The sequence below is a fragment of the Ananas comosus genome, linkage group 4 (assembly GCF_001540865.1).
Source record: "Ananas comosus cultivar F153 linkage group 4, ASM154086v1, whole genome shotgun sequence".
NCBI classification, from domain to species: domain Eukaryota; kingdom Viridiplantae; phylum Streptophyta; class Magnoliopsida; order Poales; family Bromeliaceae; genus Ananas; species Ananas comosus.
This window is the reverse complement of record NC_033624.1, coordinates 12,226,934-12,247,904: the sequence shown is the minus strand read 5'-3', so window position 1 is coordinate 12,247,904 and position 20,971 is coordinate 12,226,934. Positions and strand designations below refer to the sequence as shown.

At 37.0% G+C, this 20,971-nt stretch overlaps 2 protein-coding genes across 4 annotated transcripts; both read left to right on the top strand.

Annotated features, from left to right (window-relative positions):
• Positions 2,284-5,479, top strand: LOC109709296 (putative disease resistance protein RGA3). Of its 3 annotated transcripts, XR_002215983.1 has the most exons (3): positions 2,284-3,174; positions 4,239-4,974; positions 5,154-5,479. XR_002215983.1 is itself a non-coding variant. In XM_020231460.1 (2 exons), the coding sequence occupies exons 1-2, from the start codon at positions 2,859-2,861 to the stop codon at positions 4,304-4,306; spliced, it is 384 nt and encodes a 127-aa protein (XP_020087049.1). In that variant the 5' UTR covers positions 2,293-2,858; the 3' UTR covers positions 4,307-5,479. The 3 variants fall into 3 exon arrangements, 2 of the variants coding, with proteins under 2 accessions (XP_020087049.1, XP_020087050.1); XM_020231460.1 differs by having other exon boundaries at positions 2,293-3,174; positions 4,239-5,479; XM_020231461.1 differs by lacking the exon at positions 4,239-4,974 and having other exon boundaries at positions 2,299-3,174.
• On the top strand, positions 13,314-20,134 carry LOC109709109 (disease resistance protein RGA2-like). The gene is given in 3 exon segments (XM_020231179.1): positions 13,314-15,849; positions 16,645-16,699; positions 16,959-20,134. Coding segments are annotated over 3 exon segments (5,313 nt in total). The 5' UTR covers positions 13,314-13,393; the 3' UTR covers positions 19,761-20,134.

The following is a 20,971-nucleotide window of genomic DNA, read 5'->3' as shown; positions in this document are numbered from 1 at the left end:
TTTTGATTCTACCGAGAGTGTGAATTCCATGTAAATGAAAGATAGTGTAATTACATGTTTTACAAATTTATTTGACTTTTACATATGTTAATCACATACCATGCAATTTGGATTCACTCACCTCATTTCATATACAATTCAATTTCAATGCCTCCCCCAATCCAAAATATATTGCCTTTGCTCATTTTCGTTCCTTCTATTTGTTGATTTACTGTCAGAAAGGTCAAGCTCAGCCTTACTATTTCTGATGAAATTACTCATTTCACAAATTTTTGTTCTATTTGGTTTTGTTTATTTTTCTTACTCTGTTTTGGGGGATGCAGATTTTATAGGTATGCATATTTTTTTGGTTGCTTGTCTGACAGTAGGAGAGGATGGGACTATTTTACAAAATAACCATCTAAAATTTTATAATTTGCAAAATAATCTTATCAAATTTGTATTTAACAAATTAACTCTCAAAACGCGGTGAATCATTCACTGCATTCTGAAAGTTTCTAAGGCCTTTTAAAGGCGGTGAATTATTCACCGTCTTTTTAATAATTTTTTGAGAAAAAAAATGAGGTTGTTAAAATTGTACGTAGATTATACGGGAAATAAAAAAAATGAGGTTGTTAGAATTGTGTGTAGAATATTAAAATTTTTATTTGATTGTTAGAATTGTATGGATAGATTATTATTTTTTTTTATTGTTAGGATTATATGGATATATTATTAGAATTTTCAATTTGTTAAGATTTATATGAATATATTATTAGAATTTTCAATTTGTTAAGATTATGTAATGTTTGATTATTACGAATATATGGATAGATTATTAGGATCTTTTTGCTTGTTAGGATTGTATGGATAAATTATTAGAATTTTCAGATTGTTAAGATTATATGTGATTTGTTGAAATATTTATATGGTTGTTAGGATTATAGAAAGAAACAATAAACAAGCGAAAGACAGTGAATGATTTACCATTTTTCTAAGAAATTAGACTCATTATGAAAGCGATAAATCATTCGCCGTCTTTAAGAGATTAATTTTTTAAATATAATTTAGACAAGATTATTTCGTAAATAATAAAATTTAAAAAGGTTATTTTATAAAAAAAGCCGGAAGGGCTTTTGAGGAGGATATATTTAAATTAAAATTTAAACATTTGTGATTTTTTTTAACTAAAATATTTTTTCTTTTTATGCTTAGATCCGGAGAATTTAGTTTCAAATTTCTATTTTTTTTTATTTTCTGAAATGCAATGTCAAGACTTTTGGTCAAATACGCCTTTTGAATATTTGGTTTATGTGTCACAAAATTTTTTGTAAGAACTTGTAAGTAACTAAATAATTTTTTAAAAGAATATATAAGCAAAAAATTATTAAAAAATTCATAAGAAAAAAAAGTTGTTAAGAGGAGCTCTTTAGTCTTCAACTCTTCATACATAGGAAAAGAAAAAGCTTCTATAAGATTTGCCATTCGAGGTTCTATAAGGTTTCACCATTTAAACTAAAATATAATTTAATAAATATAATCTATATACTGTAAAAATACATATGTAAAAAATATAGGGAAAACTTCAAATAAGACCCTTGTGGTTTCACTTTTTCTCACTTTAGTACCTTGTGGTTTAAAGTGTATCAAGTTAGTATCCTATGGTTTTGTACTTTTTCACTTTAATACCATGTGGTTTAAAGTGTATCAAGTTAGTACCATGTGGTTTCGCAGTTTATCACTTTAGTACCCTGTGGTTTCATACTTTATCACTTTAGTACACTGTGGTTTCACACTTTATCACTTTAGTACCCTGTGGTTTCACACTTTATCACTTTAGTACCATGTGGTTTAAAAATCATAGGGTACTAACTTGATATAAAAATAAAACTACAGGATACTAACTTAATACAAAAATAAAACTATAGAATATTAACTTGATACACTTTAAACCGCAGGGTACTAAAGTGATAAAGTGAGAAACCACAGGGTACTAACTTGATACACTTTAAATAACAAGATATTAAAATGAAAAAGTGCGAAACCACATGGGGTTTTTTAAAGTTTTCCCAAAAATATATAATCAAATTTTGTATACATTTTAATAAATGTTTAAAATGTTTACCAGAGAGTTGGTAGCTCCAGCCCTGCACGGCCCAGCCCAGATTTGTAACCGGGCCAGGCTGGGCCGGCCCCTAGCCGGAATCGGCACAAAAAAAAATTGTGGGCCGTGCCACATTACACCCCTAAGTAAGTATCAAATAGCTGGGGTTGGCTTGGTTTAGATATGAAATTGTGTCTAGATATGTTGTAACCGCAACAAATTCCGACCTGCATCGTGGCAGGTGATTAACAGGAGTTACAGGACGCGCGGGAGAGCTTTCGCTCTTCTCCTGCAAGAAATGAGCTGAAAGTTGCAAATTAAAGGAGTCATATAGAGGCAGAAGTTGCATGAAATCTGAACGGGGAGGACGGCGGGGATTTGGCAGGCCCACGCGGGATTAGGCCGAAGGCAGTATCTCTCCCTGCTTCGCCTTTTCTCTTTTATTACTTCTCCATTTCCTACTATTCTTTATATATTAGTTTTCCTCTCTTCCTTTTATCTTTACACGCGCAATGAGAGGTGAGGCCTCCTCGCAAGTCACAACCTACTTCGTCCCCACAAGTCACTTCCACTCAAGAATCTCATAACTACATTTGTTCGCTTCTTCTTGACTCGCGTTTTTCAAAAGCACCATATATAGAGCACTCATTTCCCAGAAACTTCTCTCTCTCTCTCTCTCTCTCTCTCTCTCTTGGTGACTAGTATTTAGTTAATTAGACTCCATCGCAACAAAGCATCAGAGGAAGCACTCAGAGAAGAGAAATTGCTAGCAACGATGGCGGACGTAGTGAGCTCGAGCCTCCTAAGGCTGGTGTTTGACAAGCTGGGAGCCCAGGTCACGAAGGAGTTCGGGCTAGTGATGGGCGTCGAGAAAGAGCTGAACGAGCTGGAGACGACCCTCGCCGCCATCCGCGACGTGCTCGCGGACGCGGAGGCGCGGCAGGCGCAGGAGCGAGCTCTCGCCGGGTGGCTGAGGAGGCTCAAGGACGCCGCATTCGACGCCGACGACGTGCTCGACGAGGTCGCCGCCGCCGAAGCACTCAGAAGGACTTCCCGGCGCCGGAACGGAAGCGGCACGAAGGCGGTGCTCGGTAAGCTGTCTTCCCTCCCCAACTCTATTATCTTTCAGTCTAGAATAGCCAGGAAGGTTAAAAAAATCAGGGAGAGGTTAGACGAGATCGCGGACGAGAGATCGAAGTTTCATTTGCGCGAGGGAGTGGTACATGATTGTAAGATAGAGAATTCAGCGAGAGCGGAAACCGGGTCTTTCGTAGTCCAGTCGGAGGTTTACGGTAGAGAGGAGGATAAAGAAACGATAATTTATGAATAAAATATTGTATAATTTATATATAGAGTAAAAATAATATATATATATATATATATATATATATATATATATATATATATATATATATATATATATATATATATAGTAGGTCTTCCGTGCTTTCGAAAGTACGGAGGCTTCCGTGCTTGTAAGTTGTTTTCGATGATAAGACATCTGATTCGACGATCGGCTCCATTAGGCATAATCTATACTATTAGAACTATCTAGAAACCAAATTTCATAATTTTTCGACATCATTTACCAAGCGATCAAAATATTATGGAAATAGGCAACAAACCCCCTTAATCAACTGAAATCCCAATACCAAAGGGTCTGTTGTAACAGCCCTACTAATTTGGGTTCCCAATACTAAAGGATCTGTTGTAACAGCCCTACTAACTTGGGTATTTGATTTTATGCATTGTACCAAGTGTATATATATCTGACAGTAAAAATGAAAGGGGTGTGGGCAATATTCACACACATTTTAAATATCTTTATGATATCAGAGCCTGCTAAGGTTTAAACACCATGGCCACACAATCATCCTCTTCCTCTTCGTCCTCCTCTCTAATGCCTATAACTCCACCTTCGGTTCATCACCAACTGACAATCAAACTCACTTCCTCCAATTATCTCCTATGGAAAACTCAGATTACTCCTTTCCTTTGTGGCCAACAATTGATTCATCATATAGATGGATCCACACCTCCTCCTTCTAAAGAAATTAACAACGCAGCAAATCCAGCATACAAAGACTGGTATATCAAAGACCAAATTGTGCTAAGTTGGATTCTAAGCTCTATTTCGGAATCCGTTCTCCCCCAGGTTGTTGGTGCCACTACAGCTTATGCTGCTTGGTCTCGTTTACAAACCACTTATGCTTCTGGTTCTAGAGCGCAAGTTCGTACTCTCAAAAGTGCTCTTCATGCCTTATCTCGGGACAACGGCTCCATTGCCACCTATATGGATCGTGCCAAGCGATTATTTGATCAACTCATTGCTCTTGATGCTGCCATCTCAGAAGATGATCTCATTGATCATATCTTACGCGGTCTCGGACAAGATTACAGACCTTTCACCCGCAACATTGAGGCAAGGTTAACTTCTATTTCATTTGATGATTTATTTGGCTTACTCCTCTCTGAAGAAATGCAGCTTAAGAGCTCAATTCCCTCCCTCAACGCATCTGCTGTTGCTCACTATAATGCTCGCCAAAACACTAATAGTGGCGGGCGAGGCAGAGGACGTGGATACAAACGTGGAGGATATTATTCCAACTCTGGTCGTGGGCGTACCTCTCAAGCAAACACTTAATCATTCACACCCATTTGTTATAATTGTCGGGGTCAAGGACACACCTACAAACAATGTCCAAATCCTAAATACAACAACAATAATGATTACACACCAAAACCAGCAGCCAACTTCACTTCATCTCCCACCACATCAACCAAACCATGGATCGTTGATACTGGAGCAACCCATCACTTGACTTCTGAACTAGAAAACCTGGGCATTCACTCCAAATATTCTGGAACCGATGAAATTACTCTCACAAATGGTAAAAGCTTACCTATTACTCATATTGGTTCTAATAATTTATCTCTCAATTCTCGTCCTTTTTCATTACACAATATCCTTCATGTTCCTAAATCTAACGCAAACTTACTATCTGTTCGTCAGTTTACAGCTTCTAATGATGTCTCACTTGAATTTTTTCCTACTTTTTTTGTGATTAAGGACTGCAAAACGAAGCAGCCACTCCACCAGGGATACATTAAAGATGGCCTCTATCAGTTAGCTGCGGATCCTGTTTCTCCAGTTTGCAATTCAGTTTCTTTGTCTACTTGGCATGCTAGATTAGGCCATGCTTGTTCAAAAACTATCAATAAAGTTTTATCTTTAAATAAATTGTCTGCTTCAGCTAAGACTACGTCCTCCTTATGTGAAACCTGTTGTGTCAGCAAATCACATAAACTTCCTTTTCATGATTCTAATTATAATGCTACAGACCCATTAGAACTTATTTGTTCTGATTTATGGGGTCCAGCCCCAATTCCTTCTTCTGATGGTTGCTTATATTATGTACTCTTTTTTGATCACCACACTAAGTACACTTGGATATACTTTCTTCGCCACAAATCTGATGTGTTCAATTGTTTTGTCAAATTCCGAGCTACAGTTGAAAATTTTTTTGGGAAACCCACCAAACAATTCCAATCCGATTGGGGAGGGGAATTTCAAGCCCTCAGACATTACTTAACTAAAAATGCCATTATACAAAGAAGCTCTTGCCTACACACACCCGAACAAAATGGATATGCTGAACGAAAACACCGTCACATAACTGAAACAGGACGTGCTTACCTATATCATTCCTCAGTACCGCCAAAATACTAGGACCATGCTTTTGCCACTGCGGTTTATACAATAAATCGATTACCCACTCCAAAACTCAACCACAAATCACCTTACCAAATGATTTTTCAACGTAACCCGGAATATAATTTTTTCCGTGTTTTTGGTTGCTGTTGTTATCCTTGGCTTCATCCGTACACTAAGAACAAACTTGAACCTCGTTCTTCTAAGTGTGTATTTCTTGGTTACAGTCTTCTTCATAAGGGCTACAAATGTTTGTCCCTATCTACTAATAAAATCTTTCACTCACGCCATGTTTTGTTTGATGAACAAGTGTTCCCGTTCAAGGAAAGTGATGGAAAATCTTCAATTCTCGGTCCACCACCTTCACCGATTCCTATATTCTCTCTTGGTCAGCCCATTCCACCCTCCAATAACTCAATCACACCTAATGTCCTGACTACACCCAATGTCCTGACTACACTAGCGACCAGATACACACAACCCTCGCCACCAACAAACAGCCATGCTCCAACTTCTACAGAAAACACCACAGTCACTCTATCAGCTCCCAATATCGTGCCCATGACACCTCAACTACCACCAAATCAACCGAGCTCCAATGGTGTGCCTGTAGCTCCTCAACTCACAATTGACCTCCCAGCCTACCCAATTCGAACCACAAATACCCAAATACAACACCCTATGGTCACAAGGTCCAAAACTGGTCACTTAAAACCCAAAGCTCATCATGTCGTGCCCACGACTCACTCTACCCCCACCACATATAGAGAGGCTGCAAAGCAACAAATTTGGCGTCAAGCTATGGCTGATGAAATAGATGCCTTAATGGCCAATGGGACATGGGATTTAGTTCCACGATCACAAGCCACTAATGTCATTGGTTGTAAATGGATTTATCGAATTAAAACCAAACCCGATGGTTCAATTGATCGCCATAAAGCGAGACTTGTTGCAAAAGGCTTTCATCAACGGCCGGGCGCGGACTATATTGAAACCTTTAGTCCTGTCATTAAACCAGCTACAGTTCGTCTCATTTTATCCATTGCAATCAACTCTCGCTGGCCCATTCGTCAACTAGACGTATCAAATGCCTTCCTACATGGGACTCTTGAAGAACCAGTCTACATGGAGCAACCCCAAGGCTTCGTCGATCGAAATCACCCACATCATGTGTGTTCTTTAAAGAAGTCCTTATACGGATTAAAACAAGCTCCCCGAACTTGGTACTTTTGCCTCACAACAGCATTACAAAATATTAGCTTTAAAGGATCCAAGGCTGATAGCTCTCTTGTTATCTATTCCTCTGGCCAACATACTACCTATTGTCTTGTATATGTTGATGATCTGATTTTGACAGGATCCACCATTTCACTTCTTCATGACATTATTCATCAGCTTGGGCAAGTTGTTGCACTCAAAGATTTGGGCCCCCTTACATACTTTCTTGGAGTAGAGGTGACTTGGCTCTCAAATGGACTTCAACTCTCCCAGTCTAAGTACATCAGGGACCTTTTGAGACGTGTGAATATGCATGATGCTACACCTGTATCAACGCCATCCTCTCCACAAGTCCACTTAGTCCAGGACTCTTCCAACAACTTTGAAGATCCTACCTTGTTTCGTCAAGTAGTAGGTACGCTTCAGTACTTAGCTCTCACCAGACCTGACATCACTATGTCTGTCAACAAGGTAAATCAATTCATGCACTCACCTTCCATCAATCATTGGCAAGCAGTGAAGAGAATACTCCGGTACTTACGAGGAACCATCGACCATGGCCTTCTCCTTAAATCTTCTACTTCCCCATCTCTTTTTGCCTTCTCTGATGCCGATTGGGGAGGTGACACGAGTGATCGAAAGAGTACCTCTGCCTATGCTGTCTTTCATGGCCATAATTTGATCTCATGGAGTTCAAAGAAACAAAATACAGTCGCTCGATCCAGCACCGATTTGAATATCGTGCCTTAGCATCTGCTACATCTGAAGTTTACTGGTTACAATGTCTTCTTCGGGAATTACACCAGCCCCTTCCTACCACTCCCCGAATATGGTGTGATAATGTCTCAGCTACATATCTAGCAGCAAATCCAGTTTTCCACGCTCGCTCAAAGCATCTTGAGCTTGATTTTCACTTCGTCCGAGATCAAGTCCGCAAGAAACAACTTCAAGTTTCATACATTCCCACTGCTGATCAGCTAGCTGATGTCTTAACCAAACCGCTGTCGAAGCAACGGTTCTTGGACTTAAAGGACAAACTAATGGTCGTTCCTCCCATCTGTTTGCGGGGGGGTATTATGGAAATAGGCAACAAACCCCCTTAATCAACTGAAATCCCAATACCAAAGGGTCTGTTGTAACAGCCCTACTAATTTGGGTTTCCAATACTAAAGGATCTGTTGTAACAACCCTACTAACTTGGGTATTTGATTTTATGCATTGTACCAAGTGTATATATATATCTAACAGTAAAAATGAAAGGGGTGTGGGCAATATTCACACACATTTTAAATATCTTTACAAAAGAGCTCAAAAATAACTATTTTAAGGGTCGATGTGGCATGTTTTTAAGTTCAACGGTGTAGAAGTATCCAAATTACATGAAACTTTAGTAGAAAATTTTACTTAACATCAAGAACAAGAATAATACTTTCGATTTGAAATTTTAGTCTTTTATTACTGTTTTTTATAAAATTTTTATTTTCAGCCGTTCATTTTGAGACTACTCGTTCACTAAGCAAACGAAGTCAAAAAATTATGAAATTTGATTTCTAGATAGTTCTAATAGCATTGACATGTTTAACGGAACCGATTGCTAAATCGGATGTCCAATCATCGAAAACAATTTATAAGAACGGAGGCCTCCGTTCTTTCGAAGCATAGGAGCCTCTATATATATATATATATATATATATATATATATATATATATATATATATATGAGAGAAAAAGGTCCACCGTGGACCTCTCGTGGACCGCGTGCTTTTGTTACGCGTGCTCAACGCCGGGTGTTTCCGCTCAAAGAGATGGGGAAACAAAAACCCTCATTTTCCTTATAATATGTAAAAAAAAAAAATTCGAGAAAATATTTTTACGAGTAATGAAACACCGAATCTCACCTTTCAAATGTAAAAAAATTTAGGATGATTTTACAAGGAACCAAATACACTCTTATGTATTCTACTATTTTCTTTATCCAATTTAAAATTAAATTTAATAATCATTCCAATTTTTTTTTTACCTTTATGAGATAAATGAATTTTCTTTTATGCAAATAGGTAATTGAGATTGTTGAATATTAATATTAAAAATAGTAATTTATGATAGTTGAGGTTTTTGAAGAAAAATAATTATTTTATATTATTTAACTTCAAATCAAAATAGTATATTCTAAATTCAAATCAAATTTAATTTTCTTATTTTGCAAATAAAGCCATCAAATTCACTACACAAAAAAAGTGCCAAACTAGAAGCTAGCCATCATAAATAGTTAAATTTTAAATTTTAAATTTTAAAATTTTAAATTTACATAAAATTTTAATCGTTGGAGTTTTTGTGGAATGATATGATCGATATATGTCCAAACAGTTTAAAATTAAATCTGTGGAATTTTTTATAGTTACCGAATTTTCTATTTCTTTCAAACCAAAATTACAGAATATAAACTCTATGAAACTTTTTTATTGTGTATCCAAATAGGGCATTACAGTAAAATAAGACTTCTTTTAACAAAAAGACCCTTTGTATTTTATCTCATATATCGTGAACACTCTACGTAAAAAATTAATTAATTAGTACTGTACTTTGCCATAATTGTCTCAAAGGGATCCAACTATTTAGAATTACTGTTGAATTCAATTGTAAAGCTTTGTAAAAATAAGTTTGCAGATTAAGTTAGTTATAAGTTGTACAACAAAGTATATAAGTTGAAAAAAAAAATTCGTGAACTATCAATTTTGAGAGTATTAAAAATATAAAAGATTTTTTATTTAAATTATTATTATTTTTTTTAAGTCTCAAATTAATAGATCTCTTCAAAGTGAGCGGTCTACGTATAGTTTTACTCTCTAAATACATTCAAATATAAATTTACTATTATTCTAACTTATATCACAATGTCTCTTGTTCTCCAAATAACACATATTATTTTGAGTCAATTTTATTCACGCCCTTCTAAACTTCAAAAATATCATAGATGTCCCTATAAATTTAATTATATCACAAATACGCCTACAAATACTTATTATCTTTCAAATATATCCTTACTACTGATTTCCGTCTCTTTCAGAATGCTACAGTGTTTAAATTGTCATGAATGTGGTTGCCCATTTTGCCCTTAACTTCAAAATTCTTTACAAAAGTATTTTAGAATGATAACATTTATTTTAAAATATTAAAATACATAGTAAAATATATCATTTTACTACTATGTGGTTTGTAAAATAAGATACTTTATTGTAATTTGTAGAACATATATTTTGCTATTTAATTTAATAGCCTATTTATATAAAAAATTAAGATAGAAAACCTAGAGCAATAAGTGGAACTTCTTTTGTTGTATGAAATTAAAACTTATGCAATTTTTTCTTTTGAAATAAAGTGAAAATTNACGGAACCGATCGTCGATTCGAAAATTCCATCATCGAAAACGGCTCAGGAGCACGGAGGCCTCCGTGCTCCTGAGAGCACAGCAGCCCTGCTCTATATATTTATATATAAGCCGTGGCTACTATACTATTATGAGTATTGGAACCCTCATACTCATAAGTTATTTTCAATGATAGAGCTTCCGAATCGACGATCCACTCCGTTAAATATGATCTAGAGTATTTGAAACTTCTAGAAAATAAATTTCGTAAATTTTCGAAATCATAATAAAGTCCATCAAGTGGGCATAAAATGAACGATCAAAATCGAACGACGTCCTAAAAAAGGATGATCGGATCCTTCAATTAAAGATCAGAGTTATTGATCTTTATCTATGTAGTGAATAAAATTTTCTATCAAAAATTCAACAAATTTCGATTTTTTTACACCATTAAACTAGTAAGTATTCCATACTGGCCGTTAAAATTGTCAAATTTGTGACCTCTTGATCATAAGGTAAATGATGTTGAAAAATTATAAAATATGATTTCTAAAAGTTTTAAATGTTGTAAATAATGTTTAACGGTGTGGATCGTCGATTCGGAAGCTTTATCATCGAAAACAACGCATCGTACTCATAATAGTATAGTAGCTGGACCCTTATATATATATATATATATATATATATATGTCACGCCCCGGATATCTCGTTCCCCGGGCACGCCGACAAATCCGCCGTATACAAAGGAATTTTTCCTGTATACGAAGCGTCAAAGTACCTGANTTGTTTTCGATGATGGAGCTTCCGAATCGATAATCCACTCCGTTAAATATGATCTAGAGTATTTGAAACTTCTAGAGAATAAATTTTGTAATTTTTTGAAATCATAATAAAGTCCATCAAGCGGACATAAAATGAACGGTCAAAATCAAACGACATCCTAAAAGTGGATGATCGGATCCTTCAATTTAAGATCGGAGTTATTGATCTTTATCTAGGTAGTGAATAGAATTTATATCGAAAATTCAATCTATTCCGATTCTTTTCCACCGTTAAACTAGCAAGTATCGTGTACCGGCCGTTAAAAATTGTCAATTTTGTGAGCTTTTGATCGTAAAGTAAATGATGTCGAAAAATTATGAAATTTGATTTCTAGAAGTTTTAAATACTCTAGAAAATATTTAACGGTATGGATCGTCGATTCGGAAGCTCTATCATCGAAAACAATTTATGAGTACGAAGGTGATCGTACTCATAAGAGTATAGTAGCCGGACTCGAAATGCATTCTCTGGATCTTTTAAGAATGATTTCTGGTACCTCTGGAGTGTTAGCTGAGCTTTGGAGTAGGACTCGAAATGCATTCTCTGGATCTTTTAAGAATGATTTCGACCTCATTTTCATTGCTTCTTGCTTGGCATTATGGAATGAGCGGAACAAGAGATTGTTTGAAGATTGACTCAATCAGAGCGAATTCCTGGGTCAGAGCATTCTCTACACGGTGTGATTGTGGAAGATATCGCTCGGGGAAGGATGAATAAACTACGGTCTCACCGACGGCCGAGTGTTTTGCAGCTGTTCTGCAACTATGTTGGCTTCCAAATCTCCGTCTTTCTTCTTGTTCTGTTGGGGCCTCTTCCTTGTTTTCGCTTCTTTTCCTGTTTCCCTATTTACTTTAGCCTGCTTCACTTATCGCTTTCCAACCGAACCTTACTTGTACTCTCAAATAGGATATACCCCTGTTTAATAAAAAAAGAGTACAGTAGCCGGACTCATATATAGTAGGGCTACTATATTCTTATGAGTATAGAGCCTTTCGTACTCATAAGTTGTTTTCGATGATGGAGCTTCCGAATCGACGATTCACTTCGTTAAATATGATTTAGAATATTTAAAACTTCTAAAAAATAAATTTCGTAATTTTTCGAAATCATAATAAAGTCGATCGGGCGGGCATAAAATGAACGGTCAAACTCGAACGACGTCCTAAAAATGGATGATCGGATTCTTCAATTTAAGATTGGAGTTATTGATCTTTAGCTAGATAGTGAATAGAATTTTCTATCAAAAATTCAACATATTCCGATTCTTTTGCACCGTTAAACTAGCAAGTATTCTATATCGACCGTTAAAATTTGTCAATTTTGTGAGCTTTTGATCGTAAAATAAAAGATGTCAAAAAATTTTGAAATTTGATTTCTAAAAGTTTTAAATGCTCTAAAAAATGTTTAACGGTATGGATCGTCGATTCGGAAGCTCTATCATCGAAAATGACTTATGAGTACGAAGGAGATCGTACTCATAAGAGTATAGTAGTCGGACTCTCTCTCTCTATATATATATATTTAGGTTATATTTTTTGATTTTGAGATTTTTTTAGCTTAACTTGTCAGGATTATATATATTTTTTTAATTGATAAAAACTATCTCTAAATGTAGGTTATTTATGAATTTAAAAGGGTGTTTATAAAATTATTTATGATTTTATAGCCAAATAAATATTTTAAGATGGTAATGACAATAGGAATAAAATTGAAATTTTATTTACCGTTAATTCAAAATTGACGGTGAGTTAGTATAAAGGTTATTTTTGAAAGTTACGCTCCTTTGCAAAGTTATTTAATATATTTTAATTTTTAGAGGAATATTTAGGATATTAGACTTCCCTATTATTTTCTAAAATTTAGTTTTTGAACCACAAGAGAGGTCATTGAGAAAGTCCTAATCAAAATATTGCAGAAAGAGTACGCAGGTTGATTTGGTCAACCTGAGAATGTCCTTTGGCCCCCCTTTTATTTTTCTTGCGAGAATGATAATGTTTCGCCCTCCATTTTTCTTCTTGTATGACTTTTTTTTCTACTCTCAGGCCAATCACCCGCCGACATGGAAGGATCCTCAAGTCAAGTCTTTTGCACAGCGTAAAACTGGTCTCCTCTCCTCCTTTCGTTTAGCCTTATTCATCTTAATTTCATTCAATTCTTGATCGATCGATCGATTGATTACATCAAAAAGAAAATGGCAGACGTAGTGGCTTCCGGCGTCCTGAACTCATTGCTGGACAGACTGAGGGACCGAATCACAAGCGAGTTTGGTCAGCTGATGGACGTCGGCACCGAGCTGAAGAAGCTGGCGGGCACCCTCTCCGCCATCCGCGACGTGCTCGAGGATGCGGAGGCGCGGCAAGTGCAGGAGAAAGCTCTCAAAGGGTGGCTGCGACGCCTCAAAGACGTGGCCTATGATATCGACGATCTGCTAGACGAGGGCTTGGCCAAGAACCGGAAGAGGAGTTTAGCTGATCCGGAAAGCAGTACTGCTAGCTGGATGATGGGAACGGTGAGTAACCTGTTATCTTTGCCTGACTCATTTATTTCTCAGTTTAAGATTGGTAGGGAGATTAGAGAGATTAGGGAGAGACTAGATGAGCTCGCAGAGGGGAGATCTAAGTTTCATTTGCAAGAGAGATCTTTAGTAATAACATGTTGCAGGCAAGAGAATGCCGCGAGAGGAGAAACCGGCTCTTCCGTAATTGAATCGGAAGTTTTTGGTAGGGAAGAAGATAAGAAAAAGATCATCGAATATCTTGTGGACACGTCCGGAGGTGATCTCGGGATTGTAGCAATTGTTGGGATGGGAGGGGTTGGCAAGACGAGGCTCGCCCAATTTGTCTATAATGATCAACAAGTAAGCAACCACTTTGAGAAGAAAATATGGGTGTGTGTTTCTAACGATTTTGATCCTAAAAGACTTGTCAGATCGATAATAGAATATATAACGGGAAATGCTTGCGATCTCACGAGCATGGCATCGATGCAGTCTAAACTAAGACAGGATCTTGGAAAAAAGAGATTTTTGCTCGTGTTGGATGATGTATGGAATGAAAATTATAAGGAATGGGACCATGTTAGGACTCTACTAGTAACAATTGGTGGTGTGGGAAGTAAAGTTATAGTGACCACCCGAAGCAGCCAAGTAGCCTACCTAATGGCCACGGCGGAGCCGCACTATTTGAAGGCTTTATCCGAGGATGATTGTTGGTTGTTGTTTGAGAAAAGAGCATTCGGAGTAGGCGCCTGTGAAAAGACCAAAAAATTGGTTGCCATTGGAAAGGAGATTGTGAAAAAATGCGGCGGTATCCCGTTGGCGGCAAAGGCTTTAGGTAGCTTGATGCATTCGAAAAGAAGGGAGAGCGATTGGTCGGCAATCTGAGACAATGAGATTTGGAACTTAGAAGAGAATGAGATTTTGCCGGCTCTCAGGTTGAGTTATAATCATTTACCGTCGCACTTGAAGCAGTGCTTCGCATATTGCTCCATATTTCCAAAGGATATTTTTATAGAAACTGAGACTCTGATCCAACTTTGGATTGCTGAAGGCTTCATTCAGCCGCCATTCGACAAAAGTGTGGAATTGGCGGACGTGGGTATGCAATATTTGAAAGAGCTATTATCGAGATCACTAGTTGAGAAAGTTGATATATGGTCAGATGGCACATTAACCAATATCAAGATCCATGATTTAGTTCACGATCTTGCGCAATCTGTTTCCGGTGAAGAATGTTCAATCGTCGACAAAGACGGTCACAGGAAGGGCATTTATCCTATGACACGTTATTCATCATTTATCTACGCAAAAGAGTCGACACCATCGATTTTAGAGATCCTCGATAGAGCCAAGAAGCTGAGAACCTTCTACTTTCATGCATCACATGGTGTTCTGGTGGAAACAGAGAACTCTCAAAAACAGAAAGACGAGGAAGATACGATGTTGCAAATTCTTCAAACTACTTTCTCTAGCATGAGGCTTCTAAGGGCGCTTCATCTCAGATACTACCCGATCGAAGAGTTACCGATTACAATTAGTAATCTTAGACATCTTAGGTACCTCGATCTGTCGTCCACCGTCCTTAAAACACTGCCAACATCTATCGGCCTCCTCCAAAATCTACAGATTTTGAACCTACAACAATGTAGCGTCCTCGAAACACTGCCAACATCTATCGGCTTCCTCCAAAATCTACAGATTTTGAACCTAATGCTATGCGAATCTTTAAAAGAACTACCAGAATCCATTGGTGACCTTTCCAATCTGTTAACATTGAACCTTTCTTCCTGCAAGAGCCTTTTTTCCCTACCAAGTTCGACCGGTAATCTAAGGAGCTTGCAACACTTAGACCTATCATTTTCTAGAGTCCAAAAGTTACCTGAAACTGTTTGTCACCTCTCCAATCTTCGATCGATGAATCTATGGTGTTGTCACGCTTTAGACGAGCTACCAGTGAGCATGAAAAACATGACCACTGAACTATATATTATTATGGATGGTTTGCATGACTTGACGATCATGCCTTCGCAAAGAGGACGCCGAGCTGTCTTTGAAGACTGCTCTGTTTTTTCCTTTCTGAGAAGGGCTCGAGGCACTCCGAGTTATGCTGGATTCGAAGGCAACACTCGAAAGAATTTCGTAAAGCATTAGCAGAGGAGAATTTGAGCTTGTCAGGACTTCTACTCAGAAGAGTTAAAGAGGTTCTTTGGGGGCGATTTGATCCGAGTTGTGGTCATAGTTGCAAATTATGTGGCCTATTGGCTCATATTAGACTTAGCTAGAATAAGCTTGATTAATGAAGAGAAGCACCTGAGTTTTTGTACATGCATTAATTAAAGATTGTGTGAACTATCCTGGTCTGTGAGTGCTCACTTGCTACTTCTGTTCTTTCAAAAGAAAAACGAGCGAAAGAATTTTTTTTGCTTTAAATTTAATGGGTGATGCTTCTCGAATATCCTTTGGTTCTCGATTAATTGCGCCTTTTTATCACATTTGGATTACTCTGGTTGTCAAAATAGTACCCCTATGGCTCTTAGCATTATTATTATTTTTATTTAAATTTAATTAAAATTCACGTCTTGGACCTTATAAAAAATCTCGAGTACAGAGGCAGACTGTTAAATATAAAAATATTTAAATATTATTTTTTATCGGGTTAAGCTTTTAAAGTGCAAAGTTAATTTGTATTATTTCACAATATGCAGCTGTGGATCGTGTTGGCCAATAAAATTACAGTAAATAATAAAAGATATGGTAAACCAACCTTGATGGTCAACATCATAGGCTAAAAACTTCTTCTAAGTCATATTTGTCGTGATTATTGTACATATTTCCTATTTGACCACGGCATACGAGCAAGAGAAATGGAACTTGTACACTCGAAAAAAGATTAATGTATCTAATTTACATCCGTATCTTAGAGTTTAATTTTTTAAAATTATTAGTATTAAAAAAATTGACAAAATAAGGATCCAATATGGACCCTTGGATGAAGAGGATGTTAGATTTATATCACTTTTGGAATGTAACAATAGCATTTCTCCAAATTTGGATTAATTGCACAATTGGTCCTCAACCTTCTTCCTTTTTTTAATTTTGGTCTCTACCTCTTTTTGTTTTTTTTTGCTACTAGGATCTAAATCTTTTGTATATTATTTCAGTTAGGTCCAATCATGTAAATTTTTTTTATTAATTCTGGTAAAATAAGACATGTCAGTTTTGTCTCATCATATAAACCACAATAATAATCNGATCTAAGTTTCATTTGCAAGAGAGATCTGTAGTAAAATGCTGTAGGCAAGAGAATATTGCAAGAGAAGAAACTAGTTCCTTCGTAATCGAATCGGAAGTTTATGGTCGGGAAGAAGATAGGAAAAAGATCATCGAATTTCTCCTGGACAAGTCTGGAGGTGATCTCGGGATTATAGCAATTGTTGGGATGGGAGGGCTCGGTAAGACGACACTCGCGCAATTAGTCTATAATGATCAACAAATAAGCGATCACTTTGAGAAGAGAATATGGGTGTGTGTTTCTGATGATTTTGACCACAAAAGACTTGTCAGATCAATAATAGAGCATACAACAGAAAATTCTTGCGATCTCACAAGCATGGCGTCGATGCAGTCTAAACTAAAACAGGAGCTTGCGAAAAAGAGATTTTTGCTCGTGCTGGATGATGTATGGAATGAAAATTATGAGAAATGGGACAAATTTAGGACTTTGCTAACTATTGGCGTGACCGAAAGTAAAATTATAGTGACCACCCGCAGTAGTAGAGTTGCCTCAGTAACGGCCACGGTGGAGTCACACTTTTTGAAAACTTTATCTGAGGATGATTGTTGTTTGTTGTTTGAGAGAAGAGCATTTGGGATAGGTGCTAATGAGAAGACCGCAAACTTAGTTACCATTGGAAAGGAGATTGTGAAAAAATGTGGCGGTGTCCCGCTGGCAGCGAAGGTTTTAGGTAGCTTGATGCGCTCTAAGAGAAGGGAAAGTGAGTGGCTCGCTGTTCGGGACAATGATAGTTGGAAGTTAGAAGAGAATGAGATTTTACCAGCTCTAAGGTTGAGTTATAATCATTTGCCGTCGCACCTGAAGCAATGCTTTGCATATTGCTCCATATTTCCAAAGGATACTATTATAATAGCTAAGGACCTGATCCAACTTTGGATTGCTGAAGGATTTGTTCAATCACTCACCGAGAGTGTGGAATTGGAAGACGTTGGTTACCAATATATCGAAGAGCTATTATTGAGATCACTTTTCGAGGAACATAGGCATGTGATAGGTGCTGTCGTGATTCATGATCTTGTTCATGATCTTGCTCAATTTGTTTCAAGTGAAGAATGTTCAAGCATTGCCAAAGCTGTCAATAGAAGAGACATATATCCTACGACACGTTATTCATCTTTTATCTACACAATAGAGATAATACCTTCCGTTCTAGAGATCCTCAATAAAGTCAAAAAGTTGCGAACCTTTTACTTCCTCAAGTCACATCCTTTTGTGCAGATAGGAAATGAAGATGTGATGCTGAAGATTCTTCAAACTGTTTTCTCTAGTATGAAGCTTCTAAGAGCACTTTATCTTAAATACTACCCGATCAAAGAATTGCCAAATTCAATTAGTAATCTTAGACACCTAAGGTATCTCAATTTGTCATACACAAACCTCGAAACGCTCCCACAATCTATTCGTTTCTTGCAGAATCTGCAAGTTTTGGACCTGCAAGGATGTCGATTTTTAAAAGAATTACCAGACTCCATTAGTAATCTCTCCAATCTACTAACACTGAATCTTGAATGTTGCACAAGCTTTGTCTCCCTACCAAATTCCGTTGGTCATTTAAAGAGTTTGCAAACCTTAAACCTCACATCTACCAGAATAAAAAAGTTGCCCGAAAGCATATGTTGCCTCTCAGATCTTCGATCAATTAATCTAAGATGCTGTCTCCTTCTACGCGAGCTCCCGGAGAACAAGAAGAACACAGAAAGTCTTACATGTCTTAGCACAAGTCATTGCCATAAATTAACGCGCATGCCCGCTGGACTTAGACTGCCAATCTACTTTCGAGAAGTACTTCTCTTTGATCTTTGCGAAAAGAGCGAGTGCGGCCTCAAGGAGCTCAACAGGCTTAATCCTAAAGGCATCTTATTGATTTATAGCCTGGAAAATGTGAAGAATTTCCAGCAGGCTAGAGAGGCTAACTTAATAGAAATGGATGGCCTTAATGCACTATCATTAGCATGGGACTTGGATACTTACAAGAAGCAAATGGAAGCATGCGTGCACACTGATGTAGAAGGAAGAAGCAGGCAAGGTCTGATCAATGCACTTGCGGTAGCCGAAGAAGTCCTTGACAGCCTCCAACCGCATGAAAATTTGACCCTACTTAAGATAATTCGCTACCCGGGCAAAATTTTTCCGAAATGGTTGGAGTCAAGTCTCCCAAATCTTGTTCAGCTTCAGTTATCTTCTTGTTTCAGATGCAAGACCCTCCCAAGAATAAGTCAATTGCATAACCTTGAGACCCTTGCTCTCGAGAAGCTTCCCGCCGTCAAGTCTCTTCCGCCTCTCGGGCAGTTGCCTGCTCTTAAAGTCCTGCATCTCGTTTCTCTCCTAGCCGTCAAGAGTTTGGGCTCAGAGTTCTATGGTGCAGGCGATGGTGCGTTCCCTGTATTGGAGAACTTGAGTCTAGAACACATGCCTGAGTTGGAGGAGTGGTGTGAAGCGTCAGCTACGCAACGATCTTTTCCTTGTCTGTCGGAGTTGAGGCTACTAGACTGCCCAAAACTAAAAGAATTGCCCTTGTCTTTTCCGTCCGTCGAGCAGCTGTATTTGTGCGCTAATAGTGAGCTGCTGCTATCTTCTCTCCCACGCGGCGCATTTCCAAATCTCAAGGTTGTACACTTGGCAAATTCTGATGACCCTGCTGGACCATCTGTTCTGCAAATTCTCGCGGAGCGCTTAACATTCGTAAAATGTCTGAACTTCTGCTGGTGGAATACTATGCACGGTGATGATCTAGACTTCATCAGATGCTTTGCGGAACTCCCATAGCCTTTGTTTTGGAATATTGTATACAGTGGCCATAGAAAAAAAAAAAAAATTAAGAAAATGTGTTGATGTTTGCGGGTCTTTAAGTCTATTCTTCTGCAAGTTTGTATTTTATGACTTTGTATTTTGTAAATTTGTTTTAGTGGGTACTTTTTAATACCAGTTCAATCATTAATGCTCGTTCTCTATAGTGTTATATTATATCAGATTATATAGAATGTGTGGCCAACTTGAAAAAAAAAAAAAAACAAACTCACTTATGGTTTCTCCTGCATTGTAATTTTCTTCTCCCGCAAATAAAACCATCAAATTCACTTATGTATTCTACTACTTTCTTTATTAAATTTAAAATTCAAATTTAATAAGTTATCCAATTTTTTTGGCCTTTTTGAGATATATGAATTTTTAATGCAAATAGATAATTGATATTGTTGAATTTTTTTTTTTTTTGATTAAACAGGGATATAGCCTATTTGGTAAAGGAATATTGTTGAATATTAATATTAAAAATATTGTTATAGGGTAGGGTAAGTTTTTGAAGAAAAAAGATTATCTAATAATATTTAATTTGATATCAAAATAGTAAATTCTAAATTCAAATCAAATTCAATTTTCTTATTATGTAAATAAAGGCATCAAATTCACAAACGGGAAGCGAGCCATCATAAATAGTTTAATTTTTAAATCTAAAATAAAATTTTAATTGTTTGTGCTCGGCTTATTTATAAACGACCGTATACGAGCTAACTTTTGAAAGAAAATTTTTAAAAAATAAAAATTTTAATGTAAAAATTAAAATGTATAAAATATAAGCCTTTTTATATTTGAGTTGTCCGAGGGACTTTTTTCGAAACTAACCCTGTGAAATTTCATATTTGCCAAACTAACCCTGTGAAAATTTTATTTGTGAAACTAACCCTCCTCTCGCCACCTCAGCGGCCAGATCAGCATTTCTCATAAAGACGGTTATTCGTTCACCGTCTATAAGTATAGCTCTTGAAGACGGTAAATGGTTAACCGTCTTATTCAGACGGTAAATCGTTAACCGTCTTCTCTAGGCGTAGCATGCCGCCTTTTCAGCAATTCCCCGCGCACCCTACCACCTTCTCAGCAATTCCCCGCGTGGCACAAGGTGCCTATATAAGACGGTTAACTGTTTACCGTCTTCTAAAAGACGGTAAACAATTTACCGTCTTATCTCCCTAGCCAGCCTA